A 15437-nucleotide genomic window follows, 5' to 3' on the forward strand; every position below is an offset into this window, starting at 1 on the left:
TGTTATAGTGCAGGCAGGCAACAGTCCCAAGCTGTCCTTACAGAATGCTATTCTTTTCTGACACTTGAAAAATATGTAGACAGAAAAGTTAGAAAGCAAGAGTATCCCAGAAGAGCCAGAAAATATCTCTATGAGTGAGTATCATGCCTAATTTTGATTTGCTTGACTAACATTTCACCCCCATACCTCCTAAGAGGTCTTGTGATTTCTACTTCTTCCTTGTTAACGTCGGTTGTCAACATGTTTTGGGCTTACTCTCTGCTTTGGGAAATGCTCTGCTCCTTAGAACAGTTAGTCTGGTATCCTTCAGCACAGCATATATCTGGATATGTTGCAAGGTTTGCATAATGACCTCCAGAAAGTAGGTTTGTTTTGTAAGGAACTGTGCTGTCCACTCCTATGCATGCTTGCACAGCATAATACATTTTCATGAAAGCAGAATGTTCACATCTGCAGTTCTTTGCTCTCCTGATTGTCTTGTATTTGTAACTATGCAAAGAACCCATCTTCCTCCTGGATTTGGGTATGAGAGCTACATTTCAAACTGGAAACTCACAGCCTTAGCCTCCTCTGTTTGTCATCTGTGCAGGCTTGTGGCAGGGGTAGGAGTCGGTTTCATACCTTACACACAAATGGAGTACTATATGCCTAACAGTCTGCCCTTTCCCATACTTTTGCCTAGCAGCTTTATCTAAATGCTTAGTCATTTTCAATACTAAGAACAAAAAGGAAAAAAAAAAAAAAGAAAAAAAGAAGAAAAAAAAACACCAACAAAACAGATTGCATGAAAGGTATCATAGGATCACTTGTATGCAAGATCAGTTTGATGTTTCCCTCTCTTCTATGACACACATTCAGCCTAGCCCTCATTCCCCATTTCACCCTTCTTATCCTTGCTCATCCTAGTTGAACTTTTTATCTCTTTCTAGAAAAGAATCTTAGACTTAGAACAGAAGCTAATGATGCTGACAAAAGAAAACACCAGAAAAGCGCGGCAGCTGAACCAGTTCTGCCTTGAAAAACAGCAACTTGAAACTAAGCTGGATTCACTGAAGGATGATTGGGTAAATTTCTTAGCTATTGTACTACATGCAGGTCTGGGACTGTTTGAAAGCAGAAAGGGGTTCATCCAGCCCTTACCATCACCCTGGTCAAACATCCTGCTCTGCAGTCAGCCATTCAGACTGATCTTGCCTAGTGGCAAAGGTTGAATGGCTGCTTCAGGTCCGCTCCAGAGAGGAAGATAGATGAACTGATCCCAAAGTAGGCCATACTTTAACTTCTCTGTTAATTTCTTGGCTGCTTTCTAATACTGAAGCAAATTTCTAATTAGAAAATGTTTTGCAGAAAGTCAAAATTATTCCTTTGGTACATAGGAACAGACAAATGAGTTGTTTTCTTTCTCTTTATTAGGGAATAAGGCAGCCATTGGTAACAGATTGAGCCAAAGATAAAGGTCTCTCACTCTGTCTTCCAAGTAGTTCTGAGTGAGGAGTGGAGCAGTCACTGTCCCACTTCTTGGTATGCTTCACTTTCCCAGATGAAATAAATTTTCCACCATTAGTTCTTGCATTTTTTTTCTCTCCTTACAGGGAGTAGAATTTCAGGGGCCCCGAACTGCTGATATGAAAGAGAAGGCCAGGATGGAGTCACAGCTGAAACGTTTGGCTCATGACGAAGCCATCCTAAGAGAAGAAATCAATTTTCTAAGCAGAAAAGATGGGCATTTATTTGAACAGCTCAGTCTCCTGACCAGGAACAATCAGTTTCTACAACCTTCATCACCACAGGACCTGGAAGCACCAGATCAAATATTCCCTGTTCTTAAACCATGAATGGTAACTAACACTTCAGGTGTCCCTTAAAAGCAGACATTGAACTATGGCAACAGTAATACTTGCAAGTGTGAAATTTATTGTTTTGGTTACAAAGAGGTTTCATTGTAAAGGATTAAATTTGTTTCCTCTATCCAAATATGGCTGTAGTGGTGGATAGGGCATTAAAAAGTGCAATTGCAACCAGTAAGTGCTGTTGTCAGTCCATTGCAGAGCTTTGCACTGGAGTGTGTTTGTATGTGCACACCTGTTCTTAGCTCTCAGTACAAAATGGCTTTTGAAGGCTGGAAACTGGCCAATTCTATCTATAGCATCCAGGTTCTCAGTAATTGGTAAAGGACGTCTGTCTTAAGAGTGCATCTTGTTACTTGTTGAATATTCCCACTGCAATGATAGTTGTCCTAACAGAGTTGGAATATTGTAAAAAGAAATGGGAAGCACTATGTTTGGGGAAAACAAGGGGACCTTTTTCCTCAGGGCCTACAATGCTAGAAGAGTATGGCACCAGTGAGAGGCTTGACCCTGCTCTGTGGAGGTGGGAAACTAGTGCAGGACGTCCCTTTTATTTAGAACAAGAAGACTATAGCAAATGTGAAGTTAGCCTGTAATTTCACTGACTTGCATGCTTTATAGAGTAGAGCTAGTCTTTGTTTTCTGGTTTTATTCTTTCTATTTTTTTCCTCTTGCATTTGGGATGTTGACAGTGAGTGATCATTGATAGTGCTTACTTTGTCTTACTGTGAAAAGTTTATTTAACCTCCAAGTGGAGGGGTTTTGATGCAGTGTTCTTCCATTGCAAAGTTTCTGACAGCACACAGAGCTTTGGGGTTGGCTGCTCTTTTTTAATTAAACAGCTGAAACAACCTGCAGCTGCTCTTGCTTCTTCTGCCCTCTCCCTCCCTGGTCATTGTTCCTGTCTGGTGCACCTTTAGCCAGGATCCAGTTGTGTCCCAGCCAGGCACAAGAACTGCTGCTGCTTTGCTGGCCCCAGTACAAGCAAACAAATGGTATTTGTGCTGCCTGCCTTTTCAGTGAGTCCCTGTGAAGGTGCTGAGCATTCTATTTTCTCAGGGGAAAAAAGAAAGCAAAATGATCTATACTTAGACGTAAATGAAAATTTTCGCCGGCTCTGCTCCCCACAAGAGGTTTTATATCACTTAGTTGCCATAGATAGCAGCCAGCCCTTTTCTCTTAAGCTCAGCACTGAAAAGATTCACATAGGTGACATAGAGGAAAACTATAACTGCAGGAAAGTGTCACCTTCCCTCAGGTGTCCTTTTTGCCATGTTTCTGCAAGGAAAAAGAATGTAGGTTCATTCTGTGGAAGGTTTTAGCATACAACCAGCCACAGAAAACACTTAAGCCTTTATTTTAGTTGTTAAAGCATGGGTTTGTCTTTACAAATATGCAGCTGCAGATGGCGTCTATGTGAAAGTTTGTTTAAGTTGATCAGGCAGAGTGCATAACTCCGGTCCACTCACAGGAGTGTGTTCCTGGGACATGCCTTCCTGTGGGCAAGGAGAAGCCCTCACTGCAGGAAGCTGATCGATCTTGGTGGCAGCTTCATTTGGACCCATGTCTTGCAATGTCCCTTGTGCTGCTGTTTCAATCTTGTGCTCTGATGAACAGCCCAGTGCCACAGGTAGCTGTTGCCTTGTTTCTCAGGCCCTCCTGTTGCCTTGCTGAAGATGCCTTCTGTCTCCATAGCATTATAAAAGGCACATATACATCTATATACAAGTGCATAAATATATAAATAGAGGTGTTATACAAAAATAAATACCCATTCTTTTTTTTTTTTCTCTTTAGAATAAGTCTTTTGCAAAAGGCAGCTTGGTCCCTAACTGATAGGAGAATGAGTCTCCAAGGGCCTCAGCGATGGTGAGCTGCTGTTCAGATGTCCCGGTAGGTCCTGACTCAAAGATGTGAGCACTGGAGCCGGGGGATGGAGGTCTCCTCTGGACTGGCAGCAGTCTAGTCTTTCTACCTCTTCCACTGGCACTAGGCCTAGGCAGAACGGGCTTCCTGAAAGGCAGAGGAGTGAGAGAGAATTAAAATGTGTACAGAAGTGAGAGGTTCTATGGTAGCTTTCTAGTCAACAGTCCACTTTATGAGGACAGATAGTCTGATCAAAGACCAAGAACTGCATCCCCCTGGCTACAGGGGAGTTTACTCCTATGCTCGTATGCAATGAATTTGATCCATGCTACAGAAGCGACGATCAACAGTTCATATCCTAGAGGGATGGATTCACATAATTTTTCAGGGACTGTGGTGTTTGACCAGCCTGGAAAATGTAAGGTGAAGAAGGACTAAATGATTATTCTCTGCAACTGCAGATGGGTACGTATCCTTCCAGCAGCAGATATGCCATGCTTATGGAGAAATGAAAAATCTGTTGTTTAAAAGTGTCCCAGGCAATTTACAATCCCAACTGCTAGTGTGGCCTTCTCATGCTATTCTAAGAGACAGTCCTTGCACCATAGGACTGAGTATGAACAAAGCCATCAAGCATCCTCTATAGTGAAGTTTCCCTTCAAGATCAGCCCAAAACAATCAGATGAAGCAAGCACTGAATTTTCAGACTACTCACCATGGTGAAACAGTGGATCTCGTCGAGGATCCAAACTAGAACCTCCCACTTTGTTGCCCATCACTGGATGATGCAGGCCAACGAAGCGCTCTTGAAGGTGTGGACAGTCATCTTGTGGCTGCAGAAGTTGGTGAGTGGAGTCATCTGGGAGACTGTACAGGAAAGAGCTGTCTTCTGGTCTTGAACTGGGCAATCTAGGGAGGCAGACACACAAAGAAAGAAGTTCAGCACTATTCCCACATCTCATCCTTGAAAGGTACACTTCCTGCAACATCTCAGCCAGCTGCATTGATAAAATGACAAACCATTCCATTCACCTAAATGAGGAGAAATTTGGATATACTTGTGGAGTGGGAATTGAGGTGATGTGAACTGGTATCCGTGATTCAAAACCTGGTGAGTGCCACAGAAGCTGGCTTCCTGGGGAGCACGTGAATGATGACATGGAGTGTGAACAAGAGAAACTAAGTATCTGCAACTCACCAGATTCTGGACAGCTGTTTATCAGCACCCAGTCACAGATGTTAGTTTCTCTCATTGTACTTTTCAGTCTACGCTTAGGAGCACAAGGAGGAAATGGGAGAGCCATCTCTAAAGTGAAATAACCCTTCCGTCAAACCATTAGAGGAATGAGGTGTGTAAAAAGAGTTTCGACCAAAAAGGCTGACTGCTGGAGCACAGGTTTGTTTCCCAACTGAACTGGAACAGACAAGGGCATGTTTGCGCTAGCCATTCTAAGCATGTATTCCAATGGGCCCCACAGGATCGACAGTTTCATCCTCCCCCTTGGTAGGCCAGGACCAACCTGGTGGGCTGGTAGTCTTGGTGGGCATTCCCATTTTGCAGCACTCTCGCCTGCAGCAAGGCATTGGTCTCCTCGTGTGACTGAAATGAGAGAAAGGATCTTAGCAGAGCAATGACATAAAGCAGCAGTAAGAGGTTGGTGCTGATCTCTAGCAGAACCAGAACCACAAGGCAGAAAGGTGTAGTTCTTACAAAAGAAGGTGGAAAGAGCTGGAGCTGTTTTGTTTCTTACGGAGTAGAACTGAGCACTGAAAAACTCAGATTACTTACTGCTGTATCACTGGGTCATGATAACTGATTTATACTCTCTGCTGTGGCACTGCATTTATTTATAAATGCAGTTTATAAACAGTAGCTTTTGCTCACTGCCTCCTCCATGCCTGAGAGCTACTGCCCCAGGAAGCCACCTCATCACAAGTGATTTGGAGACCTTCCTGCTGATCCCAGGTCTCACGTAACTTCACTGCAACAGGGAAACTTCAAAAAGGAGCCAGTTTTGGCACTTCTACATGCTGCAAAAAGTTTCAAGCATGTCTGGAGAAAGTCCTCCCACTGCAACCATGGCCACGGCTCATGTCAAATCAGCTGTTAACTGTGGGTGTGGACGTACCTGCTGCATGTCATCTGGACTGTAATCTTGGGGCTTCGTGCTCACATAGTCCACTCCTGCTGAGGGGCAGATGCCGTTCAGATGTGCCCCACTGGCATAGGGCTGCCCATTAACATAGGGATGTCCATTGGCACGAGGAGCAGAAATGCCCCTCAGAGGCACCATCGTGTACTGGCAGGATGACACCAACAGTCCAGCTCCTGGAAAGCCCATGTCAATGGTTTGCTCTGCAGAAGGAAGAACAAGACAGTCTGAGGCCAAAAGCAGAGGTAAAGCTGAGCTTCCTGAAGTGTACTACTGAAAATGATAGTGTTAGGCTGTCCTATCAGGCAGCTGTTTTGGCACACTAAGCACCCTCGGAAACAAATGATACATAAGGGGAGGCAGTGCCCCTTTCCACCTCTTCTAAGTCCCAGGGTTCTTTCTTAACAAGGTAAACAAGATAAGGGATGAATGTTGGCCTTTATCTTGATAGGAGGGTTCCACTGGACATTTGGAACTTGCCCTCTGCCACTCTTTCCCTGCTTCCCAAAATGTGCAGGGCTCACAGTTTGGATGTTTGATCCAATTACACCTAGGGTCGTATCTGACCCACAAGGTTACATCTTGTAAATCAGACCTCAAGAAAGGACCCTTACTCTGCTTGGACCAGGCTCTCCAAAGACAAAAGGGGATGAAGGCCACAATGAGGAGTACAATAGAGCCCAGGACGACGCCTACGATCAAGTATGGTAGGTCGCTGGAACGGGCCACCATGGCTCCTGTCCCCAGGCCACTGTGCCCGCCGCTAAGTGGGGGATGCTGCTGAGGGGCCACTGTTGAGGGTGGAAGACGACCCGGCAGACCAAGAGATTTTCGAGCTGTGAAAGGAAGAGAGAGAGAATGAGATACAGCCATGGCAGGAAGAAGAGCAACACGCTTAAGAAATGTGAGTACTGGTGTGGGTGTATGCACATATTGAGCAACAGCATCACCAAGCCTACCTGCCCTCTTCTGTCCCTTGCCAGATCTTAGATGCTGTCGGGCAGAGATGACTCCTGCCTTGCTGTGCTCTGGACAGCAGCAGGCAGCAGGGAGAGAGTACTGTGCTCCCACATGTGCCCTGCAAAGCTGCTCACCTTTAGTTTCACAGATCATCACATTGCTGAACTCGCTTTCACCACCTTCATTGAAGCACTGCATCTTGATGTCATATGAGGTCTCTGGCTGTAGGTGGCTGATGGAGTGCCAGTATCGATCTCCTGAGAAGAGAACACACACACACGGTGCCATCAGCTTCCGGTGTGCAGACAACCCACCTCTGCAGCAGTGCTAGGTGGAAAAAAAATATCTGGCAGCAGCTCTGTGCCTTTGGTACACAGGGCTCCTTCTGGCCACATCCTCTTACAGGAGGAACCAGTAGTTAGGACCAGTGTCCAAATATCTCCTACCTTCTACCACATCCTTCTTGTAGTCGCTGTCATTGTCACTGTCTGTGGGGCGGTAGTAGATGTAAAAGCCATGGATGGGAGTGTTGTTGTTGCTGGCTGGGATATACTGCAGAGGAAGAGCAGAAATTGGTAGAGATGTCTGTGTTGTCAGACCCATACTGTTCTGGGTGAGGAGCAGTCAGGATAAATGGGATGGGACAGGAGGAAGTTCCAGCAGAGGATCTCTTCCTTGTCTTGCCTCTGGTTTTCACATTAACTAAAGGCTTTCTTCCCAGAGATCACTGATATTTTACACTCTCACATCTTGCTTCTGTCACATAGCAGGCAGCCCATGAATTTGGTCCTGTCCACCCAATCATTTTATACTCTGCTTCTATGATTTTTCTTCTATGAAGTATCAAATGGTTTGGGTTGGAAGGGACTTTAAGATCATCTAGTTCCAACCCGCCTGCAGGGACACCTCCCTCTAGACCAGGTTGCTCAAAGCCCCATCCAGCCTGGCCTTAAATGCCTCCTAGGAGGGGGCATCCACACCTTCTCCGGGCAATCAGTTCTAGTATCTCACCACCCTCACAGTAAAGAATTTCTTCCTAATATCTACTCTAAATCTATCCTCTTGCAGTTTAAAGCCATTTTTCCTCATCCTGCCACTACATGCCCTTATAAAACATTCCCCTCCAGTTTTCCTGTAGGCCCCCCTGCTCAAGACCTCTGATCATCTTCATGGCCCTACTCTGGCCCTCCTTTTCCTCAGCAAGTGACTCAGCCGGGCAAGGACAAACACAACATCACCTTGACTCCAACAGACTCATGGCATCCAGACAAATTGCATCTGTCTTGCTATGAACCAGTGACTGTAGGAGTCTCATATTTCTGAAGATAACTCTGCTCCTCCCTCAACTGGGGCTGAACTGCCCCAGCTCCATGTGCTCTTGCTGCCTTTCATCTAGTATTTTATCAGCTAGTGTGTTTAAAATAACATCACTGCCCATCCTGCCCTGGAGCAATTTTGAATCAGATGATGGGAGAGAAGAGTGTGATGCTTCCCTCTGAATAAGCTCTGAGCTGTTGAAAACACTTGGATCTGGGCCTGTGAGCCAAAATATCCTGCCCACTCCTAAAAATCCTCAGGGCTGGACTGCTGTACATGATTACCAGCACTTAGAACTGCCATTTAACAAGTGAGAGTGAAGGACGTCTGCTGGAAACTACTGGGGCAGACAGAGGTGCTAACAGATTCCAGGAACTTGGCAAGGAAAGCAACCAGCCACCCACGCATTGCTGAACCATGCTTTTTGGACAAAATGGTCAAGAACCTGAGGTTATCCACCAAAATGCCTCCTGTTCACAATGCTGGATTCAGATTAAAAGGGTTTCTGACTTCCTGCACTTCTGCACGGCATAAGCCCAGCCCTCAATGCCTGTGACAACTGTAGGATCTCCAATCCATTTGTGCTAGTGACAAGCTCTGTGTGCTAACCTTGAAGATGTGTGAGCTGGGCAAGTAGCACCTACACATTTGCTTCCTGCAAAGTTCCTTCTTTCTCCCCCACAAAGCTTACCATCCACTTCAGCATGATGGTGGTCTCATTAATGGCATCTGTAAAGGTGATGTATGGCCCAGCCACAGGGCGCTCGTAGACTCGGTTGTTGTGCCCAGACACCACATATGGCCGAGATGCTGCACTGGGCTCACTTTCTCCCAGGATGTTCAGTGCTCGGACACGAAACTTATAGGAAAAGCCTTGGGAAGAAATGGGGAATAAAAGAAGTTTCACTAAGATAGCATTGATGTATTTCAAGAGTTCTATTGTCACCACAGGCCTGGCAGTGGAGAGGGGGCTGTGTCTTCTCCAGAAAGTGAAAAAAAGTATAGAGATGCTTTGGTTGAAGTACAAACACATTTCAGCCATGTGATAGACAGAGTCTGCCTTTATTTGTCTCTCCCAGTTCCTGTCTGTTTGGTCTAGAAGTCATGTAGCAGTTATGGGAGGTGGGGTGGATGGCTGGATTCAGAGATGCCTGAAATTTGCCCTTACCCTCAAGCAGGTATGAGATAGCATCCTTCCTCTATTGCACAGAAATTAGCTACATAAATCTCAGATAAATGTTCTAAGCCTAAGTCATTTTAACTGCGACATCCTTTTTCTGCTCTTTAAGTTTGGATAGGTATTTTGCTTTTTAAAGCTGTCCCACTCAGTGATGCCTTTTTTTCTCATGTGAAGTTCAATTGGAATTGCATGCCCATCTGTCTTGCCTGTGGCTACAGAAAGGAAAGTTCTGTCCTATCTAGTAAATTGCAAAAACAAGACACTAATGCCTTTAGTAACTATGTCCCGTAATACAGAAAAGCATGCATGAGCCTCCCTGAGGGAGGTCAAATCTATGCTGGTCTCTGCAGCTGGAGAAATTGGAGAAGCATTTACAGCATTTCCCCATACACATAAGGCTGGAGCTGGGGAGGCTTTGTTCTGCTTACACGTGCCAGGGCTGAGTGTGATGTGACAGATGGTTCACCATCCTATAGGGACTGCACGGCTTTCCTACAGAACCCGGGAAGCGGAGAGGAGAACACCTGCCTACCTTTTTCCAGGTCTGGGATTTCCACAGAGAGGCGAGAGGGAGGAATGTCACTGGTGGCCAGGACCCAGTCTCCCGACTTCTTCTGTTTCTTATATTCCACGCGGAAAGACTGGATAGGAAATCCACCATTCCCACGGGGGATCCAGGTCACATACACAGATGTCTCTGATGCCATGGAGATGGTTGGACGATCTGGTGCCTCTGGAGCTGCAAGGGGCATGGGTGGATGTCAAGACATTCTCAACATGTCTCAAGGATTCTGTAGCTCAGAGGGATGTGGGTAAAGGATGGCCTGCATCACACCCACCCATGTGCTCTCTAAGTCCCAAGTGCTCTTCATTAGAGCTGGGACTCCCTCACTCATTTCAGTTTGTGTTCTCCAAATATCTTTTACTGCTGTTTACATCTCACTCCTTTTCCCCTTTCCAGCTCAAGTAAGGTATGTGCAACCATCATAGAAGAGACAGCAATGAGAAGTGTGGATGCAGGTCTGGAGACAGACATCAGGCCTCACTCATGTGGGAGCAGCAAGCAGGGGCAGATTGACACTGGGGACAGAAAAGGGACAGATGGGTAGGAGATGAAAACAGGAAGGGCCTTGCCCAGAGCCTTACGGGACAGCCGGCTGTTGTCAGACTGGTTGCTGCTCTGAGTGCTCGTGCCTGGGTCATCCCTCTGGATTTGCTGTTCTTTGCTGGCAACAATCTCTGGTTTTGGGCGCCGGCCTGTGTAGGATGGAGAGATGGCATCAAGGACATGGTGGTGTGAGTGAGAGTTAATTTTTGCTGTGATGAACAAAGAAAATATTCCTAGTCGCAATGCTTAAGTAAATAGCCTTTGGACTCAAACAGCCCTGAGCGCTCAAAGTGCTCAGCTTGCAGAGAGGAACTAAAGCAACAAAGGCAGATTTACTATACTGTTAATTGATTTATTTTTGCCCCCACTAACATTTAATTTTCTAAAACTTCTAATTAGTTTTTTGAAAATCTTGTTAGATTTCTGCCTGAGCAGGAGGTAATCAGTGCAGTGCAGAGCCTGAGAAGGTATGTGAGCAGCCCTCTCCACAGGGAAGGTTTCTACGAAGGGAATGCCATACTCCACACATTCTGGGGACAGGAAAAGCAGCACTGGGACAGGAGGATTGAGCTGAGACTTTTGAAGCATCCTTTTGGCGGTACAGGCTGCTGACAGGGAAGGCTTGGATTTTCTCTTAAGAACAGCTTAGAGAAACACCTATCAGGAATAAGTCCCAAAGGCAGATCCTTTCTCCAGGCAGGGGAAGGATTAAGCAACCTCCTGACATCTCTCCCAGGCCTATTTTCTGTGGTTCTGCAGGTGTCCAACTGAGACACCGAGAGAGGAATGAGGGCACCCCACTGCCTCAGAGCAAAATACCCCAGGACTGTTTTGACCTTTACCAGTCCGGAAGGTCACCATGGCCGTCTGTCCCTCGCCAGCGCAGTTGTGAGCGGCCATCTCCACCTCGTAGAGGCTTCCAGGATCCAACCTGGTGAGTGTCAGGCGGTGCTGCGAGGCTGGCACATCTCTCACTGCCCAGCTGTCTGAGGCGTTGGCCACCTGTGGGAAGAACAATGCAGGCAATGGACAGAGTTAAGGCTGTGCAGCCTCACCTTGAGTGATTCTTGGCTGAACTTCAATGCCCCCTGCAGGAAATGGATGCCGTGTGGCTGTGCCCCCAGAAAGACGTGGAAACATATTTTGTTTTTCAGTGATGTCTCTCCACCCTGTACAGAGCAGGAGGGAAGGTGGGATTCTCTGCCTTCTCCCCAGCTGCAAGGATAATATTTTTGCAGGCAAACACACAGGACACTGAGGTGACCCGGTGCCGAAAGCAGCATTAGCAATGCAGGCAACGCGACAAAACGGAAATGCCAGGACTCAGCCGTATCATTCATCTTCTCCAGGCGTTTGACACTGACTGATTAATGCCTGCCTCATTTTATTTTTATTCCTGAGCCTACAGAGCTCTGAGGCCAGGGAGGGGAACTCTGAAGACTGCTAAGTATCCAGGAAAGAAAAAGTGAAATTCTTCAGAAACAAAGATAATAACTATATGGCATTTGACTGCTTGCAGGCTGCTGAGATTTTAGGGTCGGTGTAGGAGCAGCGAGAAGAGACACCCGTAGATATTTTGCAGAGGAGAAACACTCTTGCCCAGACAATTTTAAGCCTCCTGTCAGAAGGTTTTACTTTCCTCGGCCATCTCTCACACAAAGAGCCTTTTCTTTTGTTGCTGAATTGATTCCTTCCCTCTCCACACACATGCTTTTCCAGTCAGAGATGTTTAAACCAGATCATTATATAACTTGATCCTACAGATCTCTTATAGAAAGAGACTCTTTCTAAACAAGTTTGAGGGTTATTGGGACTAATTCCTTTCCACACAATCCTTCAGCATCCCAAGAAAGAGTCTCCAGCTGAGAATTTGGACTACACTGAAAACATATTACTGCAAACTGCAGTGACCCACGATGACCTCCACTGCCCTACAGCCCCTTCCAGGTGAAGCACTGAAAAACAAGTAAAATATGGACAAACTCCAGCATGCAAGCCAATACTGCATACAGAATTGCTTGTTATATGATACACCACTGGGGAACAAATATCTTCTTGGCAGACTACTAGACCCTATAGAGTCTGGTGAGGCTTCTGGCATCCTTTGTTTTTGAAACTTGCCCCACTGTGTTCTCGTGTTGGCATCTTCTGTCTTTGCTTTAAAGAGTTATTTTAAGCAACGGCTAGCTAAAACCCTCAGCCTTAGTTTTGTTTAGAGAGAAATCAGCAATATGGGGGTGTTACCACAGCCTCCTGTTATACCAGTCAAACAATTCCAGGAAAAAAGATACATATATTCACATATAATCAAAAATGGTGGATTGCAGTGGCTGGAAATCCCAAATATACCAGATCTGAAATGTACTCAAAGCCCATTGTAAAACCGATCTCTGCTGCAACCACCTGCCTACCCAGAGAAAATACAGGCTTTTCCCCCTTGCTCCCAGTAAAATGTCAAGAAATGCTCTACGCCTCGGTAGCAGAATTTTTACCTCAATGGTGCTTTGCATTGCCACTTAGAAAATCTGCTGGATAATGGCTCTGCTTGCACCCTGCCTGCTCTGCTGAGAAGCACTGCAGAAGGCAAGACCCTTCAGGCTCAGTGGGGCTCAGCACTGCTCCATGCACCATGGTGTGCCACCAGCAAGTGCTTTACAGCCTCCAGAATAAAACTACCAGAAAGTGGCCACGAGCCAGCTAAAGAACAGCATGGGAGAAAGAGGCAAAACAGCAATACCTTGCGATGCTTCACCACATAGTAGAGGATCGGGGCCCTGCTGTCAGGCCGGGGTCTCCACACTAGGTCGTAGCTGTCTGTTTTGGATGTCCGGGGAGAACTGAGGATGATGGGGGCCTCAGCTGGAGACACCAGCTCCTTGTTGGCTGAGCACTGTGAAAACGCTGCCAGTGGAGTGGTCACAGGCTTTGGTGGACTACCTTTATCCAGAGGCAGCTTTAAGGCACTGTCCCTGGAAGGCGGTGTTGGAGGCCGAGCTGAATCCAGCTGAGCATCTTGCCCAGGGTCGAGGGTAGCTCCTGGAAGACAAGATGCTGAGAGTAAATGAGTGGTGCAGGCAGGGTAAATGTGCGATCCAGGCTGCAGTGAAGACAGAGCTAAGAGAAGCCCCCTGAATCCTCTTAGAAGTCTGGAGCTATTTACCTGCTGCACCACTGATAACTTACAGGTATCAGGTCCCAGGTGGTGCTGCCTACTGGGCCTCTCCAAAAAGTGCTAGAAACAAACTTTCTTTCTCCTGATACAAACACGACATGACTTTCCAGAGCCTCTCCCAGGACAGGCCTGGGCCACAGGGGGCTTCCTACCTCTCTGAGAGCCCCTCTGACCCTGCGTAAGTTCAGCAGAGTCCAAGGAAGGAGATAGCATCTCCAAAACTATTCAGAGTGTAGGATGAAAAAGAAGGAAGAGCGCAGCAGCTCAAACCCAAACAGGAGAGATACACACCAATCTTCTCCTCCTCTCTGCTCTTTTGCTGTTCATTGGCCTCTAGCACTGAATGACCACAGGCTTCAAGGGAGAGACTCACCTGGCTGGGCTGTCCTCAGCTGCACCATGGCTTGCGCACTTCCAACCTCATTCTCTGCCATGCACTGGTAAATGCCATCATCTTCAGGCCCCACACTGACCACTCGCAGCGCCCGGCGGGACAGCCGGAGCCGGTGGCTGGCAGAGAGGGGCACAGCATTGCGCAGCCACATGACTGAGGGCTGGGGGTTTCCTCGCACCTCGCAGGTGAACTTGGCGCTCTGGCCCCAGGGAATGATCTGCTGGGACAGCTCCATGGTGACCTCTGGAGGCTCTGAGAGGGGAAAAGCACAAATAATGATCACCACTTGGCAGGGAGCATGGCACAGACCTGGCTTTGCACTCTCCCTTCTGGCAGGGATGAGGGCGAAGGGATGGATTCTCAACCCTTCCTGCCAGTTCTGCTACCTTTATGTGGTCCCACATGGATCTGGTTTGTTACATCAGCATCCACATGAACCAAAAGGAGAGATGATCTAAGGCCAGCTTCCCCTCTCAGTTACATACTAACAGCAAGCACCTATGAGTCCCATTTTTCTTAGCTGAAACAGTACTCTGCAAAGGTTGCACTTGTACAAACAACACTTCGACACTTGGATGACATGCAATCCAACAAAACACAGGCCTACCCTCCCTAAAGCTTGTAAGAAGGGGAAGGATATGTGGTAGAAATACCTAAGGTGTGGTGTTCTTTCCATTTCTCACCCCACAGAGAGCTTCCCTATTGAAGAGAGTGAAAAGCAAGACTCTCTGATGCCTTCCCTATACCAATCTCAAACGTATCTGAGAAAGAGCCAGTCCTCCACTAAAGAGCGTTGGAGCAAACCCAGTGACACAAGGGACAAGAGATGAGCTTCCCCACGGGGGGGGAGGCTCATGGTGGGAACCTGGAAGGAAGAACCTTTCACCCTCAAGACAGAAATTATCCCATCTCCTAGAAACTGGAACCACAGGCATTGTTTGACTTACACTGTGGTTTGTCCAGCAAGAGGAAAAGTACAGCAGCATTAGTATTTTTCCCTGAAAACAGATGAGAAAGTCCCAACCCCCCCTGAAACAAGAGCTACATCAGCACTCACCAAACACCTGCACGTTGTAGAAGATGAATGCTGCTCCAGCCTCACCAACTCCGTTGTCAGCCGTGCAGCTGTAGGTGCCTGAGTCCTCCTCACTGGTAGGGTCAATCAGAAGGTTGCTGAGCAGGAACCGTGTCTTATTGTACGCTGAGACACTGGAGCCATCTTTGGCCCAGGTGACACGGGGCGGGGGGATCCCACTGGCCACACACTCCAGGATGAGGCTTTGGCCTTTGGTGACAATGATGGTCTGAGCTTCAGGCGGATAGATTATCCGAGCGGCCTCCGCTGTGGAGCCTGGGAGCAGAGGAGGAAGGAGGTAATAGGAAGGAAGGTGGCAAAGCAGGACAAGAAGGCTGTTTTAAAAGATCTATGCATGCAGCAAG

General features: G+C 47.0%; 2 protein-coding genes and 1 long non-coding RNA gene across 10 annotated transcripts in view; 2 read left to right on the forward strand and 1 right to left on the reverse strand.

Moving 5' to 3' along the window:
- The window catches only part of CFAP44 (cilia and flagella associated protein 44), a 44325-nt gene extending 42307 nt beyond the window's left edge, over window positions 1–2018 (forward strand). Inside the window, exons 34-35 of one of the 2 annotated variants that reach the window (XR_005839287.2) lie at window positions 930–1064; window positions 1593–1607. Coding sequence is in view for 1 of the 2 variants with exons in the window: in XM_015296532.3 (XP_015152018.2) it covers window positions 930–1064; window positions 1593–1835 (378 nt within the window). In the remaining variant the exon portion in view is untranslated. Of the gene's footprint in view, window positions 1–929; window positions 1065–1592 lie in introns of both variants that reach the window. The other variant, XM_015296532.3, reaches the window with a different exon arrangement.
- A 1163-nt stretch (window positions 2019–3181) lies between these two features.
- BOC (BOC cell adhesion associated, oncogene regulated) overlaps window positions 3182–15437 on the reverse strand; it is a 44351-nt gene continuing 32095 nt past the window's right edge. For 5 of the 7 annotated variants that reach the window (XM_040646483.2, XM_015296544.4, XM_015296548.4 and 2 more), the window contains 14 exons: window positions 15055–15348; window positions 13977–14249; window positions 13169–13467; window positions 11268–11433; window positions 10470–10580; window positions 9856–10062; window positions 8835–9016; window positions 7273–7378; window positions 6961–7083; window positions 6481–6702; window positions 5843–6069; window positions 5234–5313; window positions 4429–4622; window positions 3182–3860 (listed from right to left, as the gene is read on the reverse strand). In XM_040646483.2, coding sequence (XP_040502417.1) covers window positions 3676–3860; window positions 4429–4622; window positions 5234–5313; window positions 5843–6069; window positions 6481–6702; window positions 6961–7083; window positions 7273–7378; window positions 8835–9016; window positions 9856–10062; window positions 10470–10580; window positions 11268–11433; window positions 13169–13467; window positions 13977–14249; window positions 15055–15348 — 2669 coding nt within the window. In that variant the 3' untranslated portion in view covers window positions 3182–3675. The remainder of the gene's footprint in view (window positions 3861–4428; window positions 4623–5233; window positions 5314–5842; window positions 6070–6480; window positions 6703–6960; window positions 7084–7272; window positions 7379–8834; window positions 9017–9855; window positions 10063–10469; window positions 10581–11267; window positions 11434–13168; window positions 13468–13976; window positions 14250–15054; window positions 15349–15437) is intronic. The other 2 variants (XM_040646477.2, XM_025143714.2) reach the window with 1 other exon arrangement.
- LOC121106631 lies at window positions 6634–12440 on the forward strand. Its single transcript, XR_005839307.1, has 2 exons — window positions 6634–6770; window positions 7954–12440. It is a non-coding gene; the product is annotated as an uncharacterized LOC121106631 (long non-coding RNA).

The sequence above is a fragment of the Gallus gallus genome, chromosome 1 (assembly GCF_016699485.2).
Source record: "Gallus gallus isolate bGalGal1 chromosome 1, bGalGal1.mat.broiler.GRCg7b, whole genome shotgun sequence".
NCBI classification, from domain to species: Eukaryota; Metazoa; Chordata; class Aves; order Galliformes; family Phasianidae; genus Gallus; species Gallus gallus.